Below are 27,399 nucleotides of genomic sequence, written 5' to 3' on the forward strand. Positions count from 1 at the left end.
GGTAGAGGGGATTTCACTCATGTGTAATGGAAGGGGTGGTGATGGAGGCAGATCCAAGTGCTACCCTGCTCTTGTGTATTTTGACAAATCACACTGCCATGGGTGAAGCACAGCAGCTTAAAAATCTGGGTGCATATGCATTTTTATTAGATACATGACACCAAACCCCTAAGGTACTAAAGCTCTATAATCAGGGGACAGAACCAATATCCAAGGCAGGTCTATGGAGCTTCAAAGTCTGTATTCTTACACAGTTTTGGGCCCCATTTGGATACAGGACTACAGTGGGATGAAACTATCTTAATGCACCTATTCTCTCTCTCTCTCTGTTTTTTTTTTTTTTTTTGAGACAGAGTCCCATTTCTTTGCCCAGTTTGGAGTGCAATAGCACTATCTCAGCTCACTGCAACCTCCGCCTCCTGGGTTCAAGCGATTCTCCTGCCTCAGCCTCCTGAGTACCTGGGATTACAGGCATGTGCCACCAAGCCCGGCCATTTTTTTGTATTTTTAATAGACATGGGGTTTCACCATGTTGGCCAGGCTGGTCTCAAACTCCTGACCTCAAGTGATCCAGCTGCCTCAGCCTCCCAAAGTGCTGGGATTACAGGCATGAGACACTGCGCCCAGTCAATGCACCTATTATCTCTATACCCACACACAGAAAGGAATTTAGGCCAGGCGTGCTGGTTCATGCCTGTAATCTCAGAACTTTGAGAGGCCGAGGCAGCAGAATCCCTTGAGGCCAGGAGTTCAAGACTGGCCTGGGCAACAGAGTGAGACCCTGTGTAGTGCAATAGCGTGATCTCAGCTCACTTCAACCTTCGCCTCCTGGGCTCAAGTGATCTTCCCACCTCAGCCTCCTGAGTAGCTGGGACTACAGGTGCACACCAGCATGCCTGGCTAATTTGTGTGTGTGTGTGTGTGTGTGTGTGTGTGTATGTATATATATATATATATATATATATATTTTTTTTTTTTTTTTTTTTGTAGAGATGAGATTTTGCCATGTTGCTCAGGCTGGTTTGGAACTCCTGGGCTTAGGTGATCTGCACACCTTGGCCTCCCAAAGTGCTGGAATTACAGGCATGAGCTACTGCACTCATCTAAAAAATTTTTTTTAATTAGTCAGGCATGATGGCACATCCTTGTGGTCCCACCTACTCAGGAGGCTGAGACAAGAGGATCGCTTGAGTGCAGTAGTTTGAGGCTGCAGTGACCTATGATTGCACCACTACATTCCAGCCTGGGTGACAGAGTGAGACCCTGTCTCTAAAATAATTAATTAATTAAAAATTTTAAAAGGAATTACACATCTAGTTCAAATTTTGAATCAGGAAAAAGTCTGAAAATTTCTAACCCAATAGAATGGAAATTACACAGTAATCACTATTATTCTCTTTAGTGGAATAATTTATTTTAAGGATCATAAAAATATTTATAGGGCTTTCATGAGCTCATCTCCAACCTTCATCTCCCAAACCTATTTTCCACCATTAAGCACCTTAACTTTCAATTCTATGATCACAAGGTTATACAGAAACAACCTTTGTGGTTCGGGAAGAGCAATACAGACCAACAGCAGCACCAAGAGTGGCTCTTGTCAGGCTCGATGCGTAACCTCCACACCCTCACTCTGGAGAATACACTACCCAAGGCATAGAGAAAGCTTAAAAAACATGAAAGCAGTCCTGACCATCTATTTGTTCAGAGTTCTTACTTTGCGGGGGTTTTGGATCTACCACCCGTGTTTCACCCCAACTGTTTCAGAGAAGGGATCTCTTAGTGATAGAATCCAAGTCCAAAGCATGCAACACAGAATCACATGTGTGAGCTGATGTTGTTCACTCTCTTTATCCTAGTGATGGCTCTGAGAATGACCTTCTCAAATAAGATCACCAGGCTCCACCTGGAGCACTTTTTCCTAGCCTGGTATAATGTATTATTCTAGAGAGGTGGGAGGGCATAGTTAGATACTATAAGGTAAAAACACCTTCATTCTCCCTCTTTTGCCCCCATCAAGTTCAAAGTCAAAATGAGGCAACCTTTACTTTAAGGCAAAGGAACCCAATAGACTAGCATATGGGAATACTGACTTTCTCTGAGACAGAACCCCAAAGCAAGGACACACATTTTTAATATCCATGCTGGTGGGAGGGTTGTGGGGAGAGATGCTCCATTTCAAAAATTGACTGGGTCTCTCCCTATAGGTCAGACACAGCTTAGCCTTTAGGCTACTCTCCTCTGGGGAAGTTAACACCTGCATACTGGCAAGGCCTGTGGGGAGAGCCAGGGACAGAAAGGAAGAATAGCTGATGAACATTTCAAGGAGAGAAACACTTCAGTTGCCTGCATTAACAGGTGGGCTCTGGGAGGTAAAGCCCACAAGGAGAGGTCTGCGAATTTTAAGGAAGGATTAAGGAGTGTTGCCATAGGGAGTAAGAAAATTAAGTGAGTCAATTAGAGGCTGCCAAGGCTACCAGGAGGAGGCAGGTAGAAGGAGATAGATTTCTGTGAGGGCTTTGATGACTAGAAACAGCCTTCTCTGGAGAGTCGATACTATTTTAGGAGACAAACAAGTGTGACTGTGGTTAAAGATAATCACAGTCAGATGTTGGCAAAAGTAGACAAACATTTCCAGGCCTCTGCTATTTAGGGTATAAAAGTGTGTGTGTATGCCAGGCAATGCTTGTGTTAAGAGCTTTGGCGGCACAGGGTTTATATATGCAAATAAAAATAACACCCCACAAGAAAAGGCTGCTTCTGGAAGTGCTAACCCATCCCATGGTTTCAGGCACATGATGTGGTATTGCACTAGATTCCACTGTAGTATTAAAACAACAAAAAACAAACAAACAAAAAACTGGAATTAACTGGGGCCAGCAGGGTAAGTGAGAAGAAACCAGGACTCAACACACAGACTAAGTACTCTTGGGAAAATCATTTAATCTCTCTAAGCCTCAGCTTTGTCATTTGCGAAACATATAGGCTGACTCCCAAAAGCTGAAGACTTAAGGAGATGCTACAGTCTCATACCTGTTCATCATTACCATGGATATTCCATTCCTATCCAGGTCTCTATGTCCTTCCTGGTGCCATTTTCTCTGCCTAACATAGATGGAGTATATCCCTTCTGACGCTTTAAGATCCAGCCCTGTGTCACTTTTCCACAAGGCTTCCTCTGAACACATTCTCTCACTCCTTTAGAAAAACTGGTAGTTCTGTCCTCTGGGCGCATACAACAGGGAAGGCAGAGGGATTTCAGTTCTTAAACTCATCATAGTTTCTCATTAGACTACAGGTCCTAGGTTGACACATGACATAGAGGACATCTGCTGGCATCCATCCATCTCCCCAGCATCCATTTCTCTTCATGGGAGCACCCCAGATTTCACAGCTTTGTGAGTTGAAACCCTATCCTTGCTGAGTCTCCACCCCCAGGGTGGGTCCCAAAATAAGAGAAATATTTCACTCAGCGGATCGTTAATTCAAGGATGGGCATATCACCTAATTCAGGGTAGACAGCACCAAGGAAAGTCAATTTGGGGGACTTCTGACTTCTTCTTTCCTTCTGAACATGAAGGTATATATGTGATTTTCACTATTGGAAAAAGCCTACTGTAAACTATAAATCTAACCAATAGTATATTTAGCCAAAATGTCATTTCTTTTTGCCTAAAACTGGTATGTATGGTTATTGAATACAAGAAGCTCTGATGGGTTGCTGACAACAGAATAGAAATTTTTCTTTCTTTTTTTTGAGACAGAATCTTGCTATGTTGTCCAGGCTGGAGTGCAGTGGTGTGACCTTGGCTCACTACAATCTCTGCCTCCCACACTCAAGCCATACTCCCCACCCCAGCCTCCTGAGTAGCTGGGACTACAGGTGCATGCCACCAAACCCAGCTATTTTTTTTTTCCTAGAGATGGGGTTTCGCCATGTTGCCTAGGCTGGTCTCAAACACCTGGGCTCAAGCAATCCACCCGCCTTGGCCTCCCAAACTGCTGGGATTATAGGCATGAGCCACTACACTGGTCAGAATAGAAATTTCCGAGCCATAAAAGGCAGATATTTACCAGAGCATAGCAGATAATTGTAGTAACTAAAGGAATACATCCAAGATCATCAACTTTGAACATGAATATAGGATAATAGTACAAACTAATGCATACATATAAAGATCCTTAATAGTGACCTGGTTGAAGAATTACTTAAGAATCCAACACACTGGGAGGAGACCATCTCTTTTTAATAACAACTGTCATTGTGAATCAGCCATAGGATCTACCAGATCAGCAACTTGCTTTAACAGGGACACTCCCAGGGCTGAAAACCTGGGCAAAAGGCCAGTAGTTTGAGACCTAGGTTACAAGTCTGTTTTCCTTAAAAGCTTTGAGAAGGGCCGGGCGCGGTGGCTCAAGCCTGTAATCCCAGCACTGTGGGAGGCCGAGATGGGCGGATCACGAGGTCAGGAGATCGAGACCATCCTGGCTAACACGGTGAAACCCCGTCTCTACTAAAAAATACAAAAAACTAGCCGGGCGCGGTGGCGGGCGCCTGTAGTCCCAGCTACTCCGGAGGCTGAGGCAGGAGAATGGCGTGAACCCGGGAGGTGGAGCTTGCAGTGAGCTGAGATCCGGCCACTGCACTCCAGCCTGGGCGGCAGAGCGAGACTCCGTCTCAAAAAAAAAAAAAAAAAAAAAAAAAAAAAAAAAAGCTTTGAGAAATAGTCACTAATCTACTTCCATCCTACATAATGGCTCATTTAAAGTTATTACCCTATAAGTTAGAGAAATGTTTGATAATGGGAAGAATGTTGCTGTTCTCAAGCTAACACTTATTGAGTGCACTCCATATGCCAGGGAGCCAGGAATTACCCTAAGTGATACACACACACTTTTTCACTTGAATCTTCACAGCCACCCTCAGGGATAGATGCCTGTATTTCCCCAAGTGTACAGATGAAGAGATTGCCATAAAGTTAGGTCACCAGACTAATGCCACACATGCAGCAAGCTCTAATGTCAGGAGGGGGACTCAGTCAGACCCTCCCAACCCATGCTTGGCTCTTAGAGGTCTGAACTAAAGACAGAGAATTGCCCACAAAAAGCTCTAGCTTACTTACAGAAAATGACGTGTGAGCACAAGAGGGCCAACTGGCCTATGTTCCTTCTTAGTCAAAGCCCTGTTTGTGATTCTCACCTGGGCACTTTCAGAGAGTGCTAGAACCCCAGCTTCAGAAGCTCTGTGATCTAATTTTCCTCTCCATTTCGAGCTGGGGCATTTTGGAAAAACACATGCACTTAAGGTAGCCTCTCCAAACCTGCCACTAGGCTACTTCCAAAATATATGTTAGCAATCACAATCAGAAGAATAAAGATTGCTCTATTTAAATCAAATCTGATGCCACTCTAAAAATGTCATACATATATAGTCACATATATGATATCATATATATATAAATTTCATGGTATAGGGTGCTAATCACAAATATAAATACAAATTGGAGGTGTAACTAAATTATAATGAGCTAAATGTTACAAACTAAATGAGTTTCTATGCTTTCCAGTTTCACTTTTTAGTACCTGACTTGGCAAAGCCATTCCACAACCAGAATTATAGACACTCCCCTGTCCTGTCTTTGAAATACGTACCCACTGATACAGAAAAACCCACATAAAGATGTGAGCCAGGCAACCAAACAAGAGCTGAAATCAATATAACATAATGTGCAGATTGTATCTCATAAACCAAGAATCTGTGACTTTGGAACAAGAGACAAAGTTGAGCACATAATTGTGCCATAAGGCTTGGCAAGAAGCCATGGTAATGACAAACTCAGGTGAGTTATGCCATTGGTATGTTACAATGAGAGGAAACTGAGAGGATGGAGAGTTTGGCTGACTTTCTCCAAGGGACCCAGCCGTGCTACAGTAAACTCCAACAAGTCCCTTGGGATAACTATACTTATCCTCAACCTGAACTCCTGCTCTTCTTCCCCCGGGGCTGGTCTACCTTTTGGGAAGCCTTGCCCACTTTCTCTTCTAACTCCTACACACACATCTCCCTGAGAACAATCCATTTCTGATTTTGCTCTTGCAGCCCCGGCTTGCATATGCTGGCAGAAGGGTCATAGTTTAAATTTAGACTTGACCACCTCGCTGGGAATTCACTGGGAAACAAGCTGTGTGTGGAATCCATAGACACTCTGGTAGAGTTGGCTGCTAACACTCTAAAATGGAAGCACTAGTTGGTGGTGAAGCTGTAAGTTAAATTGGGAAAAGGGGAAGAATTTCTAAACCAAAGCCCAAAGAAATGGGAACTTCAAAATTAGAAAGGCTGTAAAAACCTTAAAAGGTTACTGAGGACTTCTGCTTTGAAGCAGAACCCAAGTAAACAAACAGGATTATCTCTGGTTTTTAAATCCCTTTGTGGAATGGGAATTGGAAAAGATTGTAAAGGCCACTGAGTATGATGTCCCAAATGTTACAGAAACAGGTCTACAGCATTGCCCAAAGAGGGCCATGCAGACTCAGCTGAACCCTGCCAGCACGCTCTGAATAACAGTTTATCGCTGCAGGAGGCAGCAGCTGTGGATGGCAATGCCTCAGAACAGAAATGAGAGACAGACAGATGGGCAAGGCCAAGGTGGGTTGCAGGGAATGGGACTCTGGCTCTCTTAATCTGGATCCCAGTGCCAACATAATTATGATGAGACTCAGGTTGTAAATCAGGAAGTAAGGGCCCTGGCAGTGATCCTTTGTGACTTGGGTACAGGTTCCTCAGAGGTTCTTATAGACCAAAGAATGGCAGGAGAGCTCTTGAAACAAGTCAGCTTCAAGCAAGGTACTAAAATTGTGAGCGCGATAAGGCTATCCAGCTTCATGCTGCTTTTACTCTACTTCCCTACCTTATGTTCTCCCATAGTAGTTAGCAAAACCTTTTGGAAATACTTTTTAAACTTGGTAGAGAACGCTAATAATACCCATTTGGGGGCCAGAAGAGGGGTAGTAACAAGACTCTTGGTAGCTATGTCAGTTTCTCAGGCAGGGTTCCAACTGCCCAATCTAACCCCCACCCCTGCCCCCAGATAGTCTCAGAGCATCCTGTTCTTTTCCTTGAGAGTACTTAGAAATGTGTGTGAGTGAGGCCAGGTGCGGTGGCTACACCTGTAATCCCAGCACTGTGGGAGGCCGAGGTGGACAGATCGCTTGAGCCCAGCTGTTCCAGACCAGCCTGGCCAACATAGCAAGACCCTGTCTCTATTAAATACAAGAAATTAGCTGGGCGTGGTGGCATGCTCCTGTGGTCCCAGCTACTCTTGAGGTTTAGGTAGGAGGATGGCTTGAGCCCAGGATGCAGAGGTTGCAGTGAGCCGAGACTGAGCCACTGCACTCCAGCTTGGGTGATAGAGCAAGTCTCAAAAACAAACGACGACAACAACAACAAACAAAAAACAAACAACAACCAAAAAAAAAAAACCAAAAAACAAAACACGTGTGTGAGTGAGACAGAGGGGGTAATGAGGGGAAGAGAAAGAGAGAAAGAGAAGGACCTATCTATGACGCCCCTCTACACCATAAAATTATGACAGCAGTTCCTTGTCTCCTTTCTGATTATTGAGGGGACCAGGAGTTAGGAGGCCTCCAGCAAGGCCCCAGAATACTCTGGCAGCCACTGACCTCACTGGATCTCTGGGAGGACTTCACAGGACTGGATTAAATTAGAGCACACTGGCAAACCAGGTCTGGCTTCAGGTCAACCTTGACCTTCCACTTGGCTACAGGAAGCCCCTTGGGATGTCTCAAGAAAGTCTTCCGGCCTTGCTTGGAGATTCCAGGCCATTGGAGTAGCCCTTGATTTCATCAAGACCAGCTGGACCTCTCTCTTCTAGTTCTGGAAATCAAGCTGTGATTTCAGATGGACTTGGGTCTCCAGAGGAGCAGCTGTTCTCCCCCAGAATCCCTCTGGACATTTGTAAATACCAGAAGCAAGTGGCCACTGTGGGACAGATTTCTGTGGACTCAAACTGGAGCAGGTGGCAAAATACAGTTCCAGGAACCTGAGAGTTAGTTCCAATTCACTGGGGTCCTTGGCCCTCCAGATTCCTTCCAAAGAGCTGGGTCTTCCCTCATACTAGATCCAGTACTCCACCCTCCCTGTTCCCCCAAACATAAGGGCAGGACCGTCCTACATTTCACTATCTTCTCTACAGAGATAGATAAAATTTACTACAGATAGAATGGAATTATTTCACTAATTATTAAAAAGAAGAAACAAACAGGTGAAATTAGTTTTATTGCATTACATTTAACCCAGTAGCTCCAAAAGTTTTTTCATCTCATAGTTCATTTCAAAACAATAGCTCCAAATATCATTTCGATATATAATGAATATAAAAATTGAGATGCTTTAAATATTTACATATATGGCATATCTCAATTTGGACTGGCCTCATTTCAGGTCCTCAATAGCCACAAATGGCCAGTGGCTACTGGATTGGACAGTGCAGCTTTGGAAAGCAGCTCTAACCAAGTTTTCCTCTGTGGTTCCCTGAATATCCCTGCTGCTTTGCTCCCACCATGTCCTTGGCCCTTTAAAAACCCCTTCCTGCTCTTTAGCGCTTAGTGAGAACCCTGCATTCCCTGGGGAGTCCTCCCAGATCACCCCAGGCCACTATGCTCCCGTCAGCTTCTGCGTAATTATTTTAGCCAGCAATCTGGCAGGACCTCGCAGCACTGTTTCCCTTATTGTCTTTACCAACTGGTTTTTCTTTTATTTTTTCCCCCTTTTTGCTATTACTGTTTCATGCTTATGGAGTAGCTCCCACATTGGTCTACTTGGGACCAACTCGGGGCAGAGAAATATGTTTCCTATGTCACTAGCCTAATATCTGCCACATAGTACTCAAATATTTGGGAATCAACACAAAAGTGCTCAGCCTAATTTCCTGTTTAAGGAATTAATGAAACCATCTGAATGTGATGGTTGGTACAGGTCCACAGAGACACTATGTACTTATTTTTGTTGTTGGTTTTTGTTCGTTTTTTGAGACAGAGTCTTACTCTGTCACCTAGATTGGAGTGCCATGGCACAAACTTGGCTCACTGCAACCTCCGCCTCCTGGGTTCAAGGATTCTCATGCCTCAGTCTCCTGAGTAGCTGGGACTACAGGCATGCACCACCAATGCCTGGCTAATTTTTGTATTTTTAGCAGAGATGGGGTTTCACCATGTTGGCCAGGCTGGTCTCGAACTCCTGCCCACCTTGGCCTCCCAAAGTGTTGGGATTACAGGTGTGAGCCACTGCGCCCGACCCTATGTACTTATTAATGATAGTAATAATCCAACACCTACCTAGATTTACTACAGGCCAGGTGTAAGTGATTTACATACATCAACTCACGTAAGCCTTGCAAAAACCCTGTGAAGAGATTCCATGGTCATCTCTACCTTCCAGATGAAGAAACTGAAGAAACTGTACTGTGTATTTAAATTACACACCAGATTTCAAAGGCTTGGTACAAAAAAATAATGTAAAGCATCTCAATTTTTATATTGATTGTATGTTGAAATGATATTTGGAGCTATTGTGTGTTTGGTTATTTTTTGTTTTTTGTTTTTTGTTTTTTTTTTTTTTAAGATGGAGTTTTACTCTTGCCCCCCAGGATGGAGTGCAATGGCACGATTTTGGCTCACTGCAACCTCCACCTCTTGGGTTCAAGCGATTCTCCTGCCTCAGCCTCCCAAGTAGCTGTGATTACAGGTGCCCGCCACAATGCCCAGCTAATTTTTCTGTTTTTAGTAGAGACGGGGTTTCACCATGTTGGCCAGGCTGGTCTCAAACTCCTGACCTCAGGTGATCCACCTGCCTTGGCTCCCCGAAGTGCGGGGATTACAGACATGAGCTACCGCGCCTGTTTTTTTTGTTGTTGCTGCTGTTGTTTGTTTTAAGATGGAGCTATTGTTTTGAAGTGAAATATGAGGTAAAACTTTGGGAGCTATTGGGTTAAATGCAATACAGTAAAACTAATTTCACCTGTTTCTACTTTTTAATAATTAGTGAAATGATATCCTATTTGTAGTATCGTTCTATCTGAGCTTATGTATCTTGCATAGAGTTACAGCAGAGCTGGGATTCAAATTCATTCTGGCACCTGATTCCAAGTTCTTAATCATCACGATACATTGCCTTTCATTCCAGAATGCCACAAAAGGTACTTTTTACATCCTACATATCAGTCTATATCCTATGAATTAAAGGCATTCGCTTATTATACTCTCAGCCAGGGTATTTCCTTATATAAAAGGAATTCATTCAGAAAATGTAAACAGAAGTAAACAGTAGGAGAGACATGAAATTCTTGGTACCAGAGGATGTTTCTCATAAATCCTCTTAAAACAAAAATAGTACACTCTTCCTTTCAAAGGGTGTGAAACTGAGGGTACTTGGTAACAAGTTCGTGTAATTTCAGACACCCTTTGATTCTGAAACTATTTCAAGCAATGTATCCTAAGGAAGTAATTATGGATGTGTACTAGGACATCCATAATTGCCATTAGTGTTTATAACAACAAAAATCAGAAATAACCTAAAATAGGGAGATTATTTCAATCAGAAGAAATCACATTTACATGATAAAACGTGTATCTAGTGGTACGGTAATAACCCAGCTCTCTAAATAAAACAAAAAGCCCCAATTCATGGTGTCTGGTAACTTCTGTGGTATAAATATTCCCACCACGGATGATCTCAAGCTACTAATAGTTTAATCTGCTCTGGAAATCCTATTTAACAATTCCTATCTGAGCTGAGCTGGCTCCAGTATACCACGGAATACATTCATTAAAATGTAGTAGAAGTTGTCCAATATGCTATGTGAAAAAAGTTTGTAACACTTCTGTATCATATTTCTGAGAAAAAAAATACACACATGGAAAAAAAAGATCAAAATAATGTATTTTGTGTTAATACTGGCTATCTCTAAGTGATATAATTTTATCTTCATTATCTGTATTTTCAAAATTTTCCCCTTTATGTATGATTTTTCTCAGAAAAAAAAAATCAAGGTTCTCTTTCCTAGTTGCAATAATTTAAAAATGAACTACTTCCCATGATACGTCAAAAAAAAAAAGGAAGAAAGAACGAACGAACGAACGAATGAACAAAAGAAAGAAAAGAAAAGAAAAGAAAAAGAAAAAAGGAAAGAAAAATCCCTGGACCTGCTCAATGAAATCAGCTGCGCAATAAGAAGGTCCCAGGGGGTGAGAAGATTCCCAATACCTCATAACTAAGAAAAAGAGGGGAGGAGTAAATCCTGAGGCTCCAGCCACAGTGCTTGCTGATCTCCTGGGGAGGAGAGAGAAAGGCTGATTATTCATAGGTCCTGCAGAAAGGCAAGGTGGGAAGTGGGACTGGAGATATTTCAGTCCCAGGACAAGAATTAGTCTGTTTATATAATCTGATCCTGGAAAGATCTATTTCTTAACCCAGGACTCGTCCCAGGATCTGCCCACCGAACTCTTAACCATTATATTAAACTAATACTAATAGTTGTCAGGTTTAAGTCTTGTCTGCAATGAAACATGTTTACAGTCATCAAAAATATCCTGGAAGGCTGGGCACCAGTGGCTCACGCTGGTAATCCCAGCACTTTGGGAGGCTGAGGCAGGCGAATCACAAGGTCAAGAAATCGAGACCATCCTGGCCAACATGGTGAAATCCCGTCTCTACTAAAAATTCAAAAATCAGCTGGGCGTGGTGGCACATGCCTGTAGTCCCAGTTACTTGGGAGGCTGAGGCAGAAGAATAGCTTGAACCCAGGAGATGGAGGTTGCAGTGAGCCGAGATCTCGCCACCGCACTCCAGCCTGGCGACAGAGTGAGACTCTGCCTCCCAAAAAAAAAAAAAAAAAAAAAAAAAAAAAATCCTGGAAATGCATCCATAGGGAAAGATGTTCAGAAGATTAAATGCAAGCAAGTTATAAAAGCAGCATGTAAAAATGAACCCATTTAAGTAAAAAGGGGTAAACATACGGAAAACAATATAGTAAGTGATTAGGTAGTGGTTGTCTCTAGATGGTTAGGATTATGCCATTTTGGTCTTTTTGTTTGCCTATTTTGATTTTTTTCTGTAGTGAGCATAGTTATTTTTAAGAGTAATGAGGAGGCCAGGTGTGGTGGCTCACCTGTAATGCCAACATTTTGGAGGGCTGAGGCAGGAGGATTATTTGAACCCAGGAGTCAGAGACCAGCCTGGGCAACGTGGCAAGACCTCGTCTGGCAGGGAAATGTGGCAGGAGAAGGTAATGAGGAAAATAAAATAAAAGCAAAGTAATCTTAAGTGAGAAGAAAGATGCAACAACCTCCCTTACTGGATCTTTGGGCTGTTAAGCTCGTGGAAGACATAGACAATTCCTGATTCCTAATTCCTACTCCCCGCCACCCCTGTGAAAGCAAATAGCAAACAGTCCTCTACAACGTCTCAAACGAAGAATTCCCCAGGGACTCAGGGAGCCTTCTGTTATGGAATGCTTTTGCTGGAGCTGGGGAGAGGAGGCAGAAGGTTAGGGGAGGGTGGAGGGAGGACAGAGAAAAGAACAAATCAAAAAGAAAAATACAAGACAGAGGAAATCTACCTTTTCCCTCCGAGTCAGCAGCACTAAGTCAGTAGTCCTCAAATTTGAGCGTGCACCACAACCACCTGGAGTGCTTATTAAAACACAGACTGCTACAGCCCACCCCTGAGTTGTGGGGCAGGGTGGGGTGGGGCGGGGCAGGGCAGGGGCGTTGGTTGATGGTGCCTGGGAATCTGCATTTGTAACATGTTTCCAGGTGACCACACTTTGAGAACTTCTGCTCTAAGCCATTCTGTGAGTAGGCAGACAAAGAAGAGAAGGAGCGCTGCACAGATACGAAACTGAGATAAAAAATCTGTGGCAAAGAGTTTGCAATTCTTTTAAACAAGGCTTGGTTTCCCCTTTGAATGGGAGCAGATACCATCCCTTTCCCCCCAGGAGCAGTATGAAGATTCTCATGGAGAGAGAGCAGAAACTGAGAATATCCTGACAGCTGATGACACACCAGATGCTGTAAAAGAAGAGATACAAGCCCACAACTAATCCTGCGCCGGTAAGAGCAGATACCTGGAAACAGAAACATTTTAGGAGGTACTGCTTTGACCTAGCAGCAGAAGGGGTTTCCCTTCCCTTCCCTTCAATTTGACAGTTTCCTCACTGTGGTCACCAGAAAGGCAAGAATGTGGAACAACCTGTTTTCCTAACTCTGATCTTTGCTCTTTAACTTGGCAAAAGCCGCCTGGCAGCCTCCTGGCTGCCTCACAGGTGTAACCAGGGCTCCCCTCCTTCCAGGAATTGTAACAACATAGTTCTGCCAAGAGCAAAAGATATGCTCTATTAGTCACTGATTACAGCAGGCAGGGAGGCAAACCACCCGTGGGCCTCACCGACAAGGGAGGGGGAAGGTACTGGCCGAGCCTCAGCGAAACATCCAGCACCACGGGGGCTGGAATAATGGCCTGAGGGCAGCCGGTTATGACTTTTTTCTGGGCAAAAACAGTCTGAAGAAGAACCAACAAAGCCTCAAACATAAAAGATGTGCAATAAATACCGGCGAAAAGAAGAGAAAAACGTTTCCAATGATACTGCTAGCCAAAGCCAAGGCACAGGCAAGAAAAAGCAATTAGCTATTTTTTTTTTTTTTTTTTTTTTGGGTATAATGTAGGTTCTCGGGATCCAAACTTCAAAAATTAGGTTGCTCTTCTCCAGTTCTTGTACCTTGTGTTGCCCCTAAGAGAAGGATAACTTAGGGATATGTAGGCTTCTTGCCAGTATTTTTTCTTTTTTCTTTTTTTTCCTTTGAGACAGAGTCTTGCTCTGTCACCCAGGCTGGAGTGCAGTGGCGCTATCTCGGCTCACTGCAACCTCTGCATCCTGGGTTCAAGCAACTCTCCTGCCTCAGCCTCCCGATTAGCTGGGATTATAGATGTGCACCACCACACCCAGGTAATTTTTGTATTTTTAGTAGAGACGGGGTTTCACTATGTTGGCCAGGCTGGTCTTGAACTCCCAACCTCAGGTGATCTGCCTGCCTCGGCATCCCAAAGTGCTGCGCTTACAGGCGTGAGCCACTGTGCCCAGCCTCTTGCCAGTATCTTCTGTTGAATCTTCTTTTATGTAACACAAATAAATTACAACAGTAGAAGTGTTATGTGGTTTTTTATTGGTTTAAGTTTTTTAAAAAGGAAATTCCCACCACACATCTAGATCACAAGTTTTCTTCCCCACAGTGACAGCTCCACAGCACTGAGGCACTGTTGACAGTGGTTTGAGTCAGGGCCATTAAATTGCTTTGGAACTTACATTTACAGTGTTAGCACCTAGTGGACCCACAGATATTTAGCTGGGAGTCCCTTGAGGATGGGGTCTATGTCTAGTATTACAATTACTGCTATGGTTAATAGTTAATCTTTTTTAGAGCACTTTATATGCCTGGCATTATGCTAGGCCCTTTACTTACATTGTCTTAACCAATCTTCACAGCTCAATGGAGGAAACGTCATTATGATTCCTTCTTGTCCACTCTCCCAAGCACCTAGCTCAGGGCTGGCATGCAGTCAGCATAAACATTTGTCAAATAAATTAAAACACTGTGTCACATAAAGAGTGATGTTCAAAGATGCAATGACTGTGAAAGGGTAAGCTTCAAGAACAGGGACAATGGCTGGGCATGGTGGCTTACACCTGTAATCCCAGCACTTTTGGAGGCAGAGGCGAGAGGATTGCTTGTGTCCAGGAGATCGAGACCGGCTTGGGCAACACAGTGAGGCCTTGTCTCAAAAAAAGAAAAGGAAAGAAAAAGGACAAAAAACATCGGGGAAAAGGGACCTGAATTAAGTTGAACCAGAGAGAAAAACATGAACAGATATTAACTAAGAAAACGTGTATAAGCTGCTCCGGGAGACAGAGATGTGATGGTGGTCTCTGCCGTCTTCAGTTTTGGGACAGAAGAGTCCCTTGAAAGCAGACCACATCTGAAAGCAGCTACATTTAATTCCAAATGGCTCCAGGCAGTGCAGTCACCCCCAAGAACAACAGATCATTCCACAGTCAACACCCCATTTACAGTTTAGGTACTATCTCTACCCTTCTCAGTTGGGTCAGTCCTGCCTCTGTTCATAGGAAGACAAGCCACATGCCCAGGAATGAAAGAGTTGAGGAAAAAGTATCAGAAAAGGATGCTAGTTCTGATCCTGCTACTAAAAGTCTGGATCCCCATTTTCTCCTGTATAAAAGGAGTAGGTGGAATTAAATGATTCCTGGTGTTCCTTCTGGCTCTAGCTTTCCATGATTTAGTCCCTTCTGCTTGAGAAGACACCCTCAGGTTTCAGACCTCAACCTTTTCCAGAGTCCTCCTTCAGGAAAAGCCTGGGGTTAGGTCTGAAGGGGCAGGATGTGCTACTCACTGAAAGACGAACAGCACTTCAAAAAAATGGGCAATTGCTTCTTGGCCTTTTGGCTAAGATCAAGTGCAAAAAGATGGGCAATGTTTTTAGGGTGGAAGAGAACAGTGTGAAGATTCTTAAAAGGAATACCACAAAAGAGAATGTCTACAACACCACTCCAGAAGGTATGCCCAGTGCTGTACAGGCTCAAGAGTCAAGACCCCAACATTCAACTTGCTTTTTAATTTTTATTTTTAAAGTTATTTTGCATTAAAAAAACAGATACAGAGTCATAATTTGTATCTTTTTATCCCAAGGTAGGACTTACGAACCTATACCCTAGGGAACCATTGCCTACAGGATTATCAGTGATTGGTGGGCATGCAGCTGTACCACAGGAGGGATATTCAACTTCAGTTTCCAATCTCCACCTCACCACCTTCATACACCCCCATTTCTACCAGGCTGTGGTTTGACTGGCAGTCAGTAGTGTTATCCAGATACTAAGAGAAGCATAGGATTCGGGTTGAAGACAGTAAATATGTGTGCTACTTCTTCCCAAGTTGAATATATCCCTGGTTGATTCTGCTGATATATTTAATTTAAAAAGAAAGAAAGAAAGAAGGAAAAATAGAAATAGAGTACATTCCTGGGAGGCAAAGAAAACCAAGAGACATATCGCAAAAGCATACAGTAGGCCCTCTGTATCCACAGGTTCTACATCCTCAGATTCACCAAACTGATAAAAAAAAAATACTGTATTTGTGGGGTGCAAAACCCACGGGCACAGGGATCTTTGACTTTTTGTATCTGAAGGTTCAACAAGGCCAACTATGGGACTTGAGCATCCTCAGAGTTTGGTACCCGCAGGGGTTCCTGGAACCAATCCCCTGTGGCTACTAACCAATCCCCTTTAGCACTGTACATGCTAAATAATCAATTCAGTTTTCATCATGGTAAAGGCACTTCCTAGAAGATGAAATAAAAGGATACACATCAAGGCCCTAAGGATTTTATCCCCTGGATGATGAATTTTTATTTTTGTTTCTTTTTTGGAGATAGGGTCTCACTCTGTCACCCAGGCTGAGTGCAGTGGTGCTATCATAGTTCACTGCAAACTTGAATTCCTGGGCTCAACCGATCCTCCCACCTCAACCTCCCGAGTCGCTGGGACTACAGGTACATGTCACTATACCCAGCTAATATTTTAATTTTTTGTAGAGATGGGGTCTCCCTATGTTGCTCAGGCTGGTGTTGATCTCCTGGGCTCACTTAATCCTCCTGCCTTGGCCCACCAAAGTGCTGGGATTACAGTGGATGGTGAATTAAAGTCCACAACAGTGAATGTCATAATGGTTCCTTTTTGCGGTTACCAACACCTTTCTAAAGGAACTTGGTGTCATGGTTTCACATATTAAACTCCATTTATAAAATGGGCTATATTAATTTAAGGGCCAAGGAAGAGACATTTACATCAAGTCATAAGGTTTCTGGTTGAGACTTCTGGAACAAAGTAGGATAAGAGAAAGTTATAGATAAAAATGCCTTTGGATGACCTATGAATCCCCATAACACTTACCCATAGCCCATGACATCAGAGTCAAGGAGGAAGGACTACCCACATAAAGAAAGAATCATAGAAACCGATCCCTGCACCGCCTCAGTGAAGTGATTCAGCTTGGGTAAGTCCCACCTCCTTCCTCTCTTTACCTCTGAGATGTTCAGACGGCTGGACTATCTCAGTCTAAATGTGAAGACACAATGGCAAGTGGACTTGGGACGCAATGACACTGATACAGCAATAAACAAGTATAAATAAATCCCATGCACACTGTGGAGCAGCAAAGGAGGATGGCAATCAGGAAAAGCTTTCAAAACGAGACTTGTGTCCACATACCTAAAGTTAACGAAAGTTGACTAGAAACTTAAGTGTCTTGGTTGGGCATGGTGGCTCACACCTGTAATCCCAGCACTTTGGGAGGCCAAGGGGAGTGGATCACTTGAGGTCAGGAGTTCAAGACCAGCCTAGACAACATGGTGAAACCCCGTCTCCACTGAAAATACAAAAAATTAGCTGGGCGTGGTGGTGCACACTTGTAGTCCCAGCTATTCAGGAGGCTGACACATGAGAATTGCTTAAACCTGGGAGGTGGAGGTTGTAGTGAGCCAAGATTGCCCCACGGCACTCCAGCCTGGGCGACAGAGCGAGACTCCGTCTCAAAAACAAAATTAAGTCTCTAAAACTGGCTTCTACCTAGAAAGGTCAGAAAAATCTCTGGGCTCCTTGATCACAAATTCCAGTGCAATACATAGCTTAGCAATTTCCAGGTGATTTGAAATCTCTTCTGAACTGACCCACTTTTTCGGGCTTGAAGGACAGTCTAGCTAGTCAAAGCTATCCCAAAACTAACTCCCCACAGAGTGTGACATCAATGATTTATCACCCCTTAGACACATGCATGCAATTATCTCACTTTTGGTTGTTTTTCACCTTCAAAAAGGCAGTTATAAATGCATTTGCCTTCTTTCTTCCTTCTCACCTGATATCTATTTTCTTTCTATCCTTGGTTTTCAGTTTTCCTGCCTCTCAACACCAGTTTCAAGGTAGGGAAGAAAAATCATCTTTCATCAAACCTGCTTTCTATACTCATACTCAATAGAACCAAAAAGGCTAAGTGCAGTGGTTCACGCCTGTAATCCCAGCATTTTGGGAGGCTGAGGCAGTAGGATCACTTGAGCCCAGAAGTTTGAGACCAGCCTGGGCAACAATAGTGAGACCTTGTCTCTAAAAAATAAAAATATTAGCCTGGGGTAGTGGCATGCACCTATGGTCCTAGCCACTTGGGAGGCTGAGGTGGGAGCCCAGGAGATCCAGGTTGCAGTGAACCATGATCAAACCACTGCACTCCAACCTGGGCAACAGAGTGAGACCCTGTTTCAAAAAAAAAAAAGTGGAGTGTGGGGGTGGAGGGAAAAACACAAGACAGTAGCTTTCCATACTCTTCCAAATCAAAAGATAAGTTCAGTGAAATTTATCCATATTTTCCTCAAATGTGATATTTAAAGACCACATAGGTACTTTATCTAAATCCTTGACTCTGACCCTAGTGATGACAATTACAACCACTCAGGATTCACCAGAGAAATTCCAGTGTAGCTCACTTAGCTTCAAGTCAAAAATAGCCAAAACATTCCACTTCCTCTTGGTTCTTTTACTTTTGTCCTTCTCCTCAGACTTTAGAAGGAGGTATCCTTTAAATCCTGCATGACTAGAAGCCAGATGGTCAAGGCCCCTTGCCTTGGGAACCACAGCAGTGGGCTCTGAGTCATTGCTTCAGAGTAAAGCTACTCAAGCCGCAGGAGACAGCCGAGTTCTCCGAGAGAGAAGGCATGGAGACCAAACAACCCGCGGCCTTTATCCAAAAGGTGGAGTGGGGAGGCTGCCTTTCCATTGTATTTTCCCTAAGACCAGAGGAACTGGTTCAACTGAAAGGCGAGGCAGTCAGTACCTTGCAGTGCACACCCTCCACTTGAGGGACAGCCTCAAGACTCTCCCTTCAGCTCTTCTGGGTGTTGCAATTGGGCAAGCCTCTTCCCAAAGAGTCTACGGGCTCTAGGCCATGCACTCAGGCTCAGCACAGACCTTATCTTTTCAATCTGCTTTCAAATTGATGCCTACAGGCTGAGTGGAGACTGTTCTTGGTTAGAGTGAGCCTGAGGAGCCCCAGGCATGCCCAACACCTCAGACACGACCCCCAGCCCAGCCACAGGCTGGAGTTTTCTTTGGAGAGTGGCTAACTCACCTCTCCCACCATCGTCCTCTGATGAGCCTGTTTTTCATCTTCACAATCTAGGGGATTGAGGAGTAAAGCAGGAGAAGGCCCCGGGCCCCCACCTTGCCACCCTTCTTTTTCCTTTCAAACTGGTCTCATTGCTTGGACCTCTGACTCCCTCAGTCTTCATCTGAGGGTCGCTGGCCTTTTCAGCTCCGGCTCCTACGATAGCCACTCGCACGCCTCCTCTCCTAGCCACGGAGCCAGCAGCCACTGCCTTCACAGGCCCCAGGCAGGAGGCACCCAGCAGGCCCCGGAGCCAGCTCCCCAGCCCCTCCCCCTGCATCGCAGCAAGAGGGAAAGTCAGGCAATTTCTCAACAAAGCAAAGGCCAGCAAGACCCCCAGAGAGTTACCCTGCAGGGCAGCCAGGACTGTCACATATCTGGACTCAAGGAGGCAGCTGTGGGGGCTTCAGATAAGCACCACCCCAGCCCCCACATTCTGTCTGACAGGAAACGGACTCCCAAGAAATCCTGCAGAGAAGCCCTTCGCGGGGAAAGCAGGGCAGACTTGGAGCCAACCCACCCACTCAGATTCCCCTTGGCCATTTCCTGCTTCCTCCGTGCTTTATTCTCCCTTTCCCTCAATTCCCAGCCTTGGTTTTGAATGTTTCTGAATCAGACTTAGAGGGTCCTTGGCCCCTCACATTCCTTCTTCATCTGAATTCTGGTTTTTAGAGCTCAAAACCACACAGTTCCAGGCTATTCTAATTAAATGCAGAGATTGAGACCATCTAACGCTGAGATTATGACCTTAATGACTTGCAGGAAAAGTCATTCAGATTTAATTAATTTTGGTAACCTTAAATCTGCTCAGGATAGAAAATTTCTCAGGGCTATGTTGTGTGTTTGTGGCATAGAGGATGGTGAAAGGTGGCTTGGATGAAGTTTATTCACCAGTAACTCGGCCAGAAAGTTCCATCAGGATTTTGCATAGCGGATGGGATGAGAGACTGGGTGGGGTATTGTAAATGGGGGTGGAGGCCAGAGGCCCAAAAGGTGAAACTTTTTAAAAGGGCAAATGTCAAGTAGGGGCTACATTCTCATTTCCACCCACACAAAAACAGTCTTCCCCCACTCTCCTAGCGTGTGTTAAAGTGACAGGAACAGCCTTAGGAGTATCTGCTTATTCTATTTGGGAAGGTTCTGATTTCTTTTTCAGGAGAAGCCACACCATTGAGAACCCTCCCTCTGTGATCCTTCTCGCCCTCCTGCTCGCCAGCTGCTTTGGGGGAAATTGGGTGCTTCCTCCAAGTCTCTTCCACAACATTAAGATTAGCAGAATAATTAAATACAGTCCTAATTGGGCACAGAGAGAGTTGTTAATTAATGAGCCAAGCTCCGGCCCAGAGCTGCAAATCCACGCTGGCCTGTGAAAACCCAGGCAGAAAAAAAATGTGCTCCAGTCGTATGAGAAAATTGTCACTTGGCAAAAATAGTTCCTGGTGTAGACACAGGTGTCAAACACATTCCTGTAGCCAGGAGTCACGCGTTAATCCCGCAGCTGAGATCCATGTGTCAATAAGTGAGGTACTTCTCCGCCACTACAGGGACATACGCGGCTCTGCGTCCCCTTCCTACCCCCGCGTCCGCATCCCACTCCCCAGCAGGCTGGCGCCCTGACATCCAAAGTCGCTGCTAAGTGACTGAGTTCCCAAACAACAGCTCCGCATCCAAGTCAGAACCACACCGCCGGCCAGCGAGCGCGCGCGTTCTGTCTGGGGAACTGTGAAACGGATCGCAGCAAACTCTGCCTTCGCCGCCCTCCTGATCGCCACCCCCATCCCCCTACCCCAGAGGCCTCCCCAACCCTTCCCTCCCTACCAGCCTCCCTCGGGCTCAGCGCGACCCGTCTGGCTAAGGGAAGGCACCAAGGCCACCGACAGCCACTCACCTCTGCACGGGAAGCAACAGCAGCACTTAGCAAAGAGCCACCCCAAAGAGGGACCTCGGGTGTAAGCCCTGTCGCCGCCCTTCATGTTGCCCCGCCGCCCCAGCGCTCCCGCATGGCACCGGGCACCAGCCCGGGGTGAGAGCGCGGCGGGAAGGAAACTTCAGCGCCGCCGCCCGAGAGCCGGCTCCCGCCCTCGCTCCCGCCCTCCCCGCTGTGCTCTCCCCGCACCGCGGCCGGCCGCAGCTCTGACTTACTGGGAGCCACTGCCACCTTGGGAAGCGGGGAGGGGCCGGGCGGGGAGGGAGGGCCTAAGGGGCGGAGTTCCAAGGTCCAGCTGTGCGCAGGAGACCTGGCCAGCAGCGGCCAGAGCCTTATGCAACGCTGTCAGTGGCACCAGCGCTGTGGGCACGGGGCAAATGGGTGGAGTTTGAGCCCTTGGCACCAAACAGGTAGGTACTCCTTATGTGCAACTTCCTCCCCTCAAAGGCCACCACAATGAGCGTTGGCTTAAAAAAAAATAACTAGATGGGGCCAAAGAGGTGAGAGAGAGGCAGACTTAGAATGTCCAAGACTCAGGGATGCCCTTTTCTTCCTCGCAGCCTCACCTGTTCCCTCCCCACAGCCTCCTCTGTATTGAAAACACCGTCCCCAACCCTTTCTTTCCTTCCATGTAATGCTGATTACTAACAATGATAACAGTGCCTCATCTTGATCAGCTCTCCAACTGTAATGACGTGAAAACACTGGGTTTGGAATCATACAACCAACCTTCAAAGCTCAGTTTTGCCACCTGCTAGCTGTTTGACCTTAGGCAAGTCACTTCACCTTTTATCTTCAGTTTCCCCATTAAAAAAAAATGTAAAAGAATTCCTATTTTCCACGGTTGTAGATTTTCTTTTTAAAAGTTTTTTTTAATAGTGATAGGGTCTTGCTATGTTGCCCCAGTTAGTCTTGAACTCCTGGGCTCAAGTGATCCTCCTGCCTTAGCCTCCCAAAGCATTAGGATTAGCCACCACATGCAGCCGATGGTAGAATTTAAAAATATCTATGGATATCTCCCAGAGTTGCTGATTTAGTAGGTAGGAGGTGGGGCCCGAGAATTTGCACTGCTACAAGTTCCCAGATGATGCTGATGTTGTTGGTACAGGACCACACTGAGACCTACTTGAGATTCAGACTTTTTCCTTGCCTATTTGGCATCTGTCTCCTTTTCTTTTTGTAACAGCACCTTGACTTGTCTTTGAGGAACCAGTCCTCCTCCCTTCTCAGGCCATGTTTCTGGGTGTGGCTAACATCCTGTTACAGAAATGAAGTTTAATATTTCCAGGTGAATTAATACCTACAGAAAAACTTCAAACATCTTACTTATGGCGCAAGACTGCCATTCACCATCCCCCCTGCCCAATATGCCCAGTAGACCTGTCATTCCTTTACTTATATCCCTATCCCTGTCTTTTAAAGCTTTTTCATGTTTCAAGGTCAAGCTTGCTTTCCACAACCCCCTTGAAGTCCACTTGGGCTACACCAGTGGGGCCTTTCCACGAACCACTGTATTACTCACAGGATGTCTCTCCCATTCCTTTGTGTCCAGCTTTAGGGCAAAGGGCCTGCTGGAAACACACAACACTCATAAAGAGGGCCTATTCATCAGGAAAAAGGGAAGTTTGTGGGAGGAATGAAAAACAGAAGCTTGATCACCCAGGTAACCAATGCCTTCCTGGAAGAAACACACTCATGGGACAAGGCTTTTAAAAGTTACCAGGATTTGGGGCTTCCTTTCCCAGTTGGAACCATGCTTAGATTTGTGCTTTATTTATCTATGTGACAGCCAGGCATGGGTGCTCATGCCTGTAATCCCAGCACTTTGAGAGGCCAAGGCAGATCACTTGAGCCCAGGAGTTCGAGACCAGCCTGAACAATGCAGGGAGGCCCTGTCTCTACAAATAATAAAAATAAATGAATAAATACATAAATGAGCGGGTCTTGGTGGACCATGCCTGTGGTCCCAGTTACTTGGGAGGCTGAGGTGGAAGGATCACTTGAGCCTGGGGATGTCAAGCCCGCAGTGATTCATGATTGTGCTGCTGCACTCCAGGCTGGGCAACAGAGTGAGACCCCATCCCCCCCAGCTTACACCCCCCCAAAAAAAAAATGTGCCAAGGCATCTGCCACATGGTTGGGATACCAGTAAATGATCAAAGCATGATCTAATGAGTAACAATAGCTTACATTTATTGAGCATTTATATGCTAAGCAGTTTCCTCCATGTTCTCCATATATTATCTCATTTAAAAAACCTTGTAAAGTAGTTTCCTGTTTTACCTTTGAAGAAACTGAATTAATAAACTACGATGAGGCTTTAATGGTTTAATTCTAAAGAGGAACTCTAAAAAGCTTCACCCCTTTGGAACAGTAGAACATAAAGTCAAAAATCTACCCTCTATTTCTACTACTGCCATCTCCTTGATGGTTTCTCTTGGCAAGGTTTACATAAGAATGTCACTGTCAAGCAGGAAATGAATCTCTGGTGCTCTTTCTAACATATACAAAAACAGAGAAATTACAGTTCAAATTGGTCATGTTGGCTGGGCACAGTGGCTCACGCTTGTAATCCCAGCACTTTGGGAGGCCAAGGTGGGCAGATTGCCTGAGGTCAGGAGTTCAAGACTAGCCTGGCCAACATGGTGAAACCTTATCTCTATTAAAAATACAAAAATTACCTGGGCATAGTGGTGCATGTCTATAATCCCAGTTACGTTGGGGGCTGAGGCAGGAGAATTGCTTGAACCCGGAAGGCGGAGGTTGCAGTGAGCCGAGATCGCACCACTGCACTCCAGCCTGGGCAACAGAGTGACTCTGTCTCAAAAAAAAAAAAAAAAATTGCTCATGCTGTCTGCACCCAAGATTCCTGATTCACTGACCATCCTGATAATTGGTCAGTCTCATTTTGCCAGGCTGAATTACTGCAGGATCCTTAATCCTCACATAGTTATCCTGGGTTCCAGTTCCGACCCACAGCAACTGGCACTATTATTTAGTTCTCTCTTCCATGTCACCAAAGACAGTACATATTTTGTTTTTCTTGCAAGCCCAGACCAAAAATGTCTGTAAAAAATAACTTTATTTGCTTGTGATCCATAGTATGGTTGCTATGGTCTAAGGCTCAATGTTTGGTTTACCCACCCAATCCATCTCTTTTTACACTTTGGGGGCACTATGATGGGAATTCAAAGATGCTTCAAAATTTCATGGGGAATAACCAGTTTGTTTTTTACTGCAATATTCCCTCTTGGTTTTTGTGTTCAGATAACACTGGATCACTTTTTTGTCACAATTCTTTGCAAGAGACTAATGACATACCATCTTGCAGAAACTGGCTTGAGTTACATGTTTGAGGAAGACCCAACTCTTACTTTAGAAATCAAATACCAGCAGACCGTAAAGTAGTCCACTATAGGCAAAATGGATCCATTGGGCATGTTTCCACTGATACTTTTTTTTTTTTTTTGAGCAGCGTCTCACTGTCACCCAGGCTAGAGTGCAGTGGCACGATCTCGGCTCACTGCAACCTCTGCCTCCCGGGTTCAAGCAATTCTGCCTCAGCCTCCGGAGTAGCTGGGAATACAGATGTGCGCCACCACGTGCATCTAATTTTGGGGATTACAGATGTGAGTCATCGTACCCAGCCTCTACTAATTCTTATAACCCAGGAATTCATCCTACTCTCAAAGGCATAAAACCATTAGGAACCTCCTCCTTTCTTAAGTTGGCAAGGTCAATACGTTTTTGGCCATCCTGGAGATTCATTCTGGGGTTAGACAGCAATAACCAATAACCCAAGAGTCCCATTGCCATCCTCACTTGCCTTCCAGAATGAGACTAGCCAATGTCTACAACCTAATAAGAAAATCCTTTCCTTTCCTTTCTTTCTTTTTCTTTTTCTTTTTTCTTTTTAATAGAGACAGGGTTTTGCCATGTTCCCTGGGCTGGTCTTGAACTCCTGGGTTCAAGCGATCCGCCCCACCTTGGCCTCCCAAAGTGCTGGGATTACAGGTGTGAGCCACCATACCTGGCCATCAAGGAAATCTTGAACAACATGGGGACACTAACTGTTTGTGGACCTACCCGTTAATTCATCAAATACTTACTGAGTGCCTACTCTGTGTCAGGCTCTGTTCTAGGTACTGGATCTACGTTGGTGAACTAAAACAATTTCAGTCCTTCTGAAGCTAGCTACTAGGACAGACTCATCACGAATGTGAGAGAAAAGTGAATCCACATCAGATATGTGACTAAGTTTATTAGTTGAGGGGTTTAATAGAGGCCTAGATCTTCTAGCCTTTATCCAGCTGTTTTAAGTTAATATTCTCAAAACAATTTAGAAGGGATGGTGGAGGATATAATTTTAAAACATTGGTGCTGATAAGAATCAGAAGGGAAGCATTTAAAAATATGAGGCATTGGTATTTTTTAGGCTCTGGGGTGGAACCAAGTTTGAGATCATTGCTGCCTGAGTCTCCCCTCCCCCACCCCCACACACCCCCTGAGATTTAGATCAATTGACTTTGGGTGCAACTGGGCACAAGGATTTTAAAAGTTCCCCAGGTGTTTGTAATATGCAGCATAGTTTGAAAACCACTGGTGCAGTATGGTGGTTCTCAAACTCGAGTATACATCAGAATCACCTGGAGGGTATGCTAAAACACAGATTATTAGGCTCCACTCCCAGAGTTGCTGATTTAGTAGGTCTGGGGTGGGGCCTGAGAATTTGCATTGCTACAAGTTCCCAGGTGAGGCCGATGTTGTTGGTACAGAAACACACGGAGACCTACTCGAGAATTGGATATTTTCCTTGCCTATTTGGCATCTGTGCCTTCTTCTTTTTGTAACAGCACCTTGACTTGTCTTTGAGGAACCAGCCCTCCTCCCTTCTCAGGCCACGTTTCTGGGTGTGGCTGACATCTTCCCCTTGTCCACCCTCTACTCCAAAGATAAGCCCATGACCTGGGTGTGACCAGGCAGACACAGGGATTGGTTCAGATTTAGCACATGACTCGAGTTTATGCAATGAGCATAAACCTTGAGATCTTAGCAAGAACATCTGAGAAAACAGCAATCTCTTTCTACAAGATTTCTAAGTTGATGGAATGTTAGCCTAAAGCAGCTGGGGGTATTTTGCTATAACAATGTGGGAAGAAGCTCTCTGAGAATGAAGCCAACACAGGAAAAAGATGAGAGAGAAGAAAAGAGAGGTCGGTTTCTCATGGTATCATTTGAGTAGCTAGAGAGGCTTCTTCCTAAAGCTTTATTCCTAGACTTTACTTGTGCCCGCCCCTCGCTTATACATTCCTTTTTGTGTAAGCCAGTTGAATGTCTATTATTTCAGGGTTTTCACATACCTACTTACCCACTCCCAAAGTTCAGGCTAAAAACTCCTAAGCTATAAGCAATATCTCTAAAGTAGTCTTACTTTTCAACTAGGTGACTGAGTCTCATTTATATTTTTGGCAGACTTTGTCTTTGGTGATACCTGCAGCCTAAGTCCATTTTACATGAATAAAGCTGTCTGCCTACCTATGTGACAACTTTATGTCCCACCCTCATTTCCAACAACAGTGAACCCCAAAGAATTCCTGGTATCAGCCTGCAGATGTAGTGGGCCAGGTGTACCACAATGCCGGGCCTGACCTCAGGCACCAGTGTGACTGCCTCTCCCTCCACATTAACCACAGCCTTCAGTAACACTGGACCAAGACCTCAGGCACCTGTCTCTTCCACCAACAGACATATGTCCATCTTTTTTTTTCCTTTAGGGTTATTCTCTTCAGATGGTCAGGAATAGAATTTTACTAAATCACAATCATTTCCCCACATTTCTTAGCGCTCAGGACAGAAACAGAAGGAATAGCAACTACGCCCCAATTCAGGCCTAGAGATTCATGTAAGATCCTTCTTACTGTGACAAGTACTGAGACCTTTTATGGAACATAGGCTCAGTGAGCCGTGAACATGGTTCCTGGTGAGTGCAGAGGCCAGGCCTTGATCTCCTTAACTCCACTGCAACCATTCCCTTGCCCTCCTTTCCCCACAGGGGTGATTCTCACCTGTAGCACTCACCCCCAGGTTTGGATTCTATAAGGTTTTTTTTTTTTTTTTTTTAGATGGAATCTCACTCTGTCACCCAGGCTGGAGTTCAGGGGCACATCTTGGCT

At 44.8% G+C, this 27,399-nt stretch overlaps 1 protein-coding gene and 1 long non-coding RNA gene across 28 annotated transcripts in view; one reads left to right on the plus strand and one right to left on the minus strand.

Annotated features, from left to right (window-relative positions):
• LOC105470260 (kalirin RhoGEF kinase) overlaps nucleotides 1-27,399 on the minus strand; it is a 700,354-nt gene that overhangs the window by 122,390 nt on the left and 550,565 nt on the right. For 6 of the 26 annotated variants that reach the window (XM_071089244.1, XM_071089239.1, XM_071089231.1 and 3 more), the window contains exon 1: nucleotides 21,188-21,453. The exons of 18 other annotated variants lie outside the window; for them this stretch is intronic. In XM_071089244.1, the coding sequence (XP_070945345.1) occupies nucleotides 21,188-21,272 (85 nt within the window). In that variant the 5' untranslated portion in view covers nucleotides 21,273-21,453. Of the gene's footprint in view, nucleotides 1-21,187; nucleotides 21,454-27,399 lie in introns of those variants that run through there. 2 more of the 26 variants (XM_071089223.1, XM_071089224.1) reach the window with 2 other exon arrangements.
• Nucleotides 1-27,399, plus strand: part of LOC105470259 (uncharacterized) — a 42,802-nt gene that overhangs the window by 13,495 nt on the left and 1,908 nt on the right. Inside the window, exons 3-5 of one of the 2 annotated variants that reach the window (XR_011618448.1) lie at nucleotides 13,014-13,128; nucleotides 17,046-17,142; nucleotides 18,036-18,064. This is a non-coding gene — a long non-coding RNA (uncharacterized lncRNA). The remainder of the gene's footprint in view (nucleotides 1-13,013; nucleotides 13,129-17,045; nucleotides 17,143-18,035; nucleotides 18,065-27,399) is intronic. The other variant, XR_011618450.1, reaches the window with a different exon arrangement.

This window comes from Macaca nemestrina, chromosome 2 (assembly GCF_043159975.1).
Source record: "Macaca nemestrina isolate mMacNem1 chromosome 2, mMacNem.hap1, whole genome shotgun sequence".
NCBI classification, from domain to species: domain Eukaryota; kingdom Metazoa; phylum Chordata; class Mammalia; order Primates; family Cercopithecidae; genus Macaca; species Macaca nemestrina.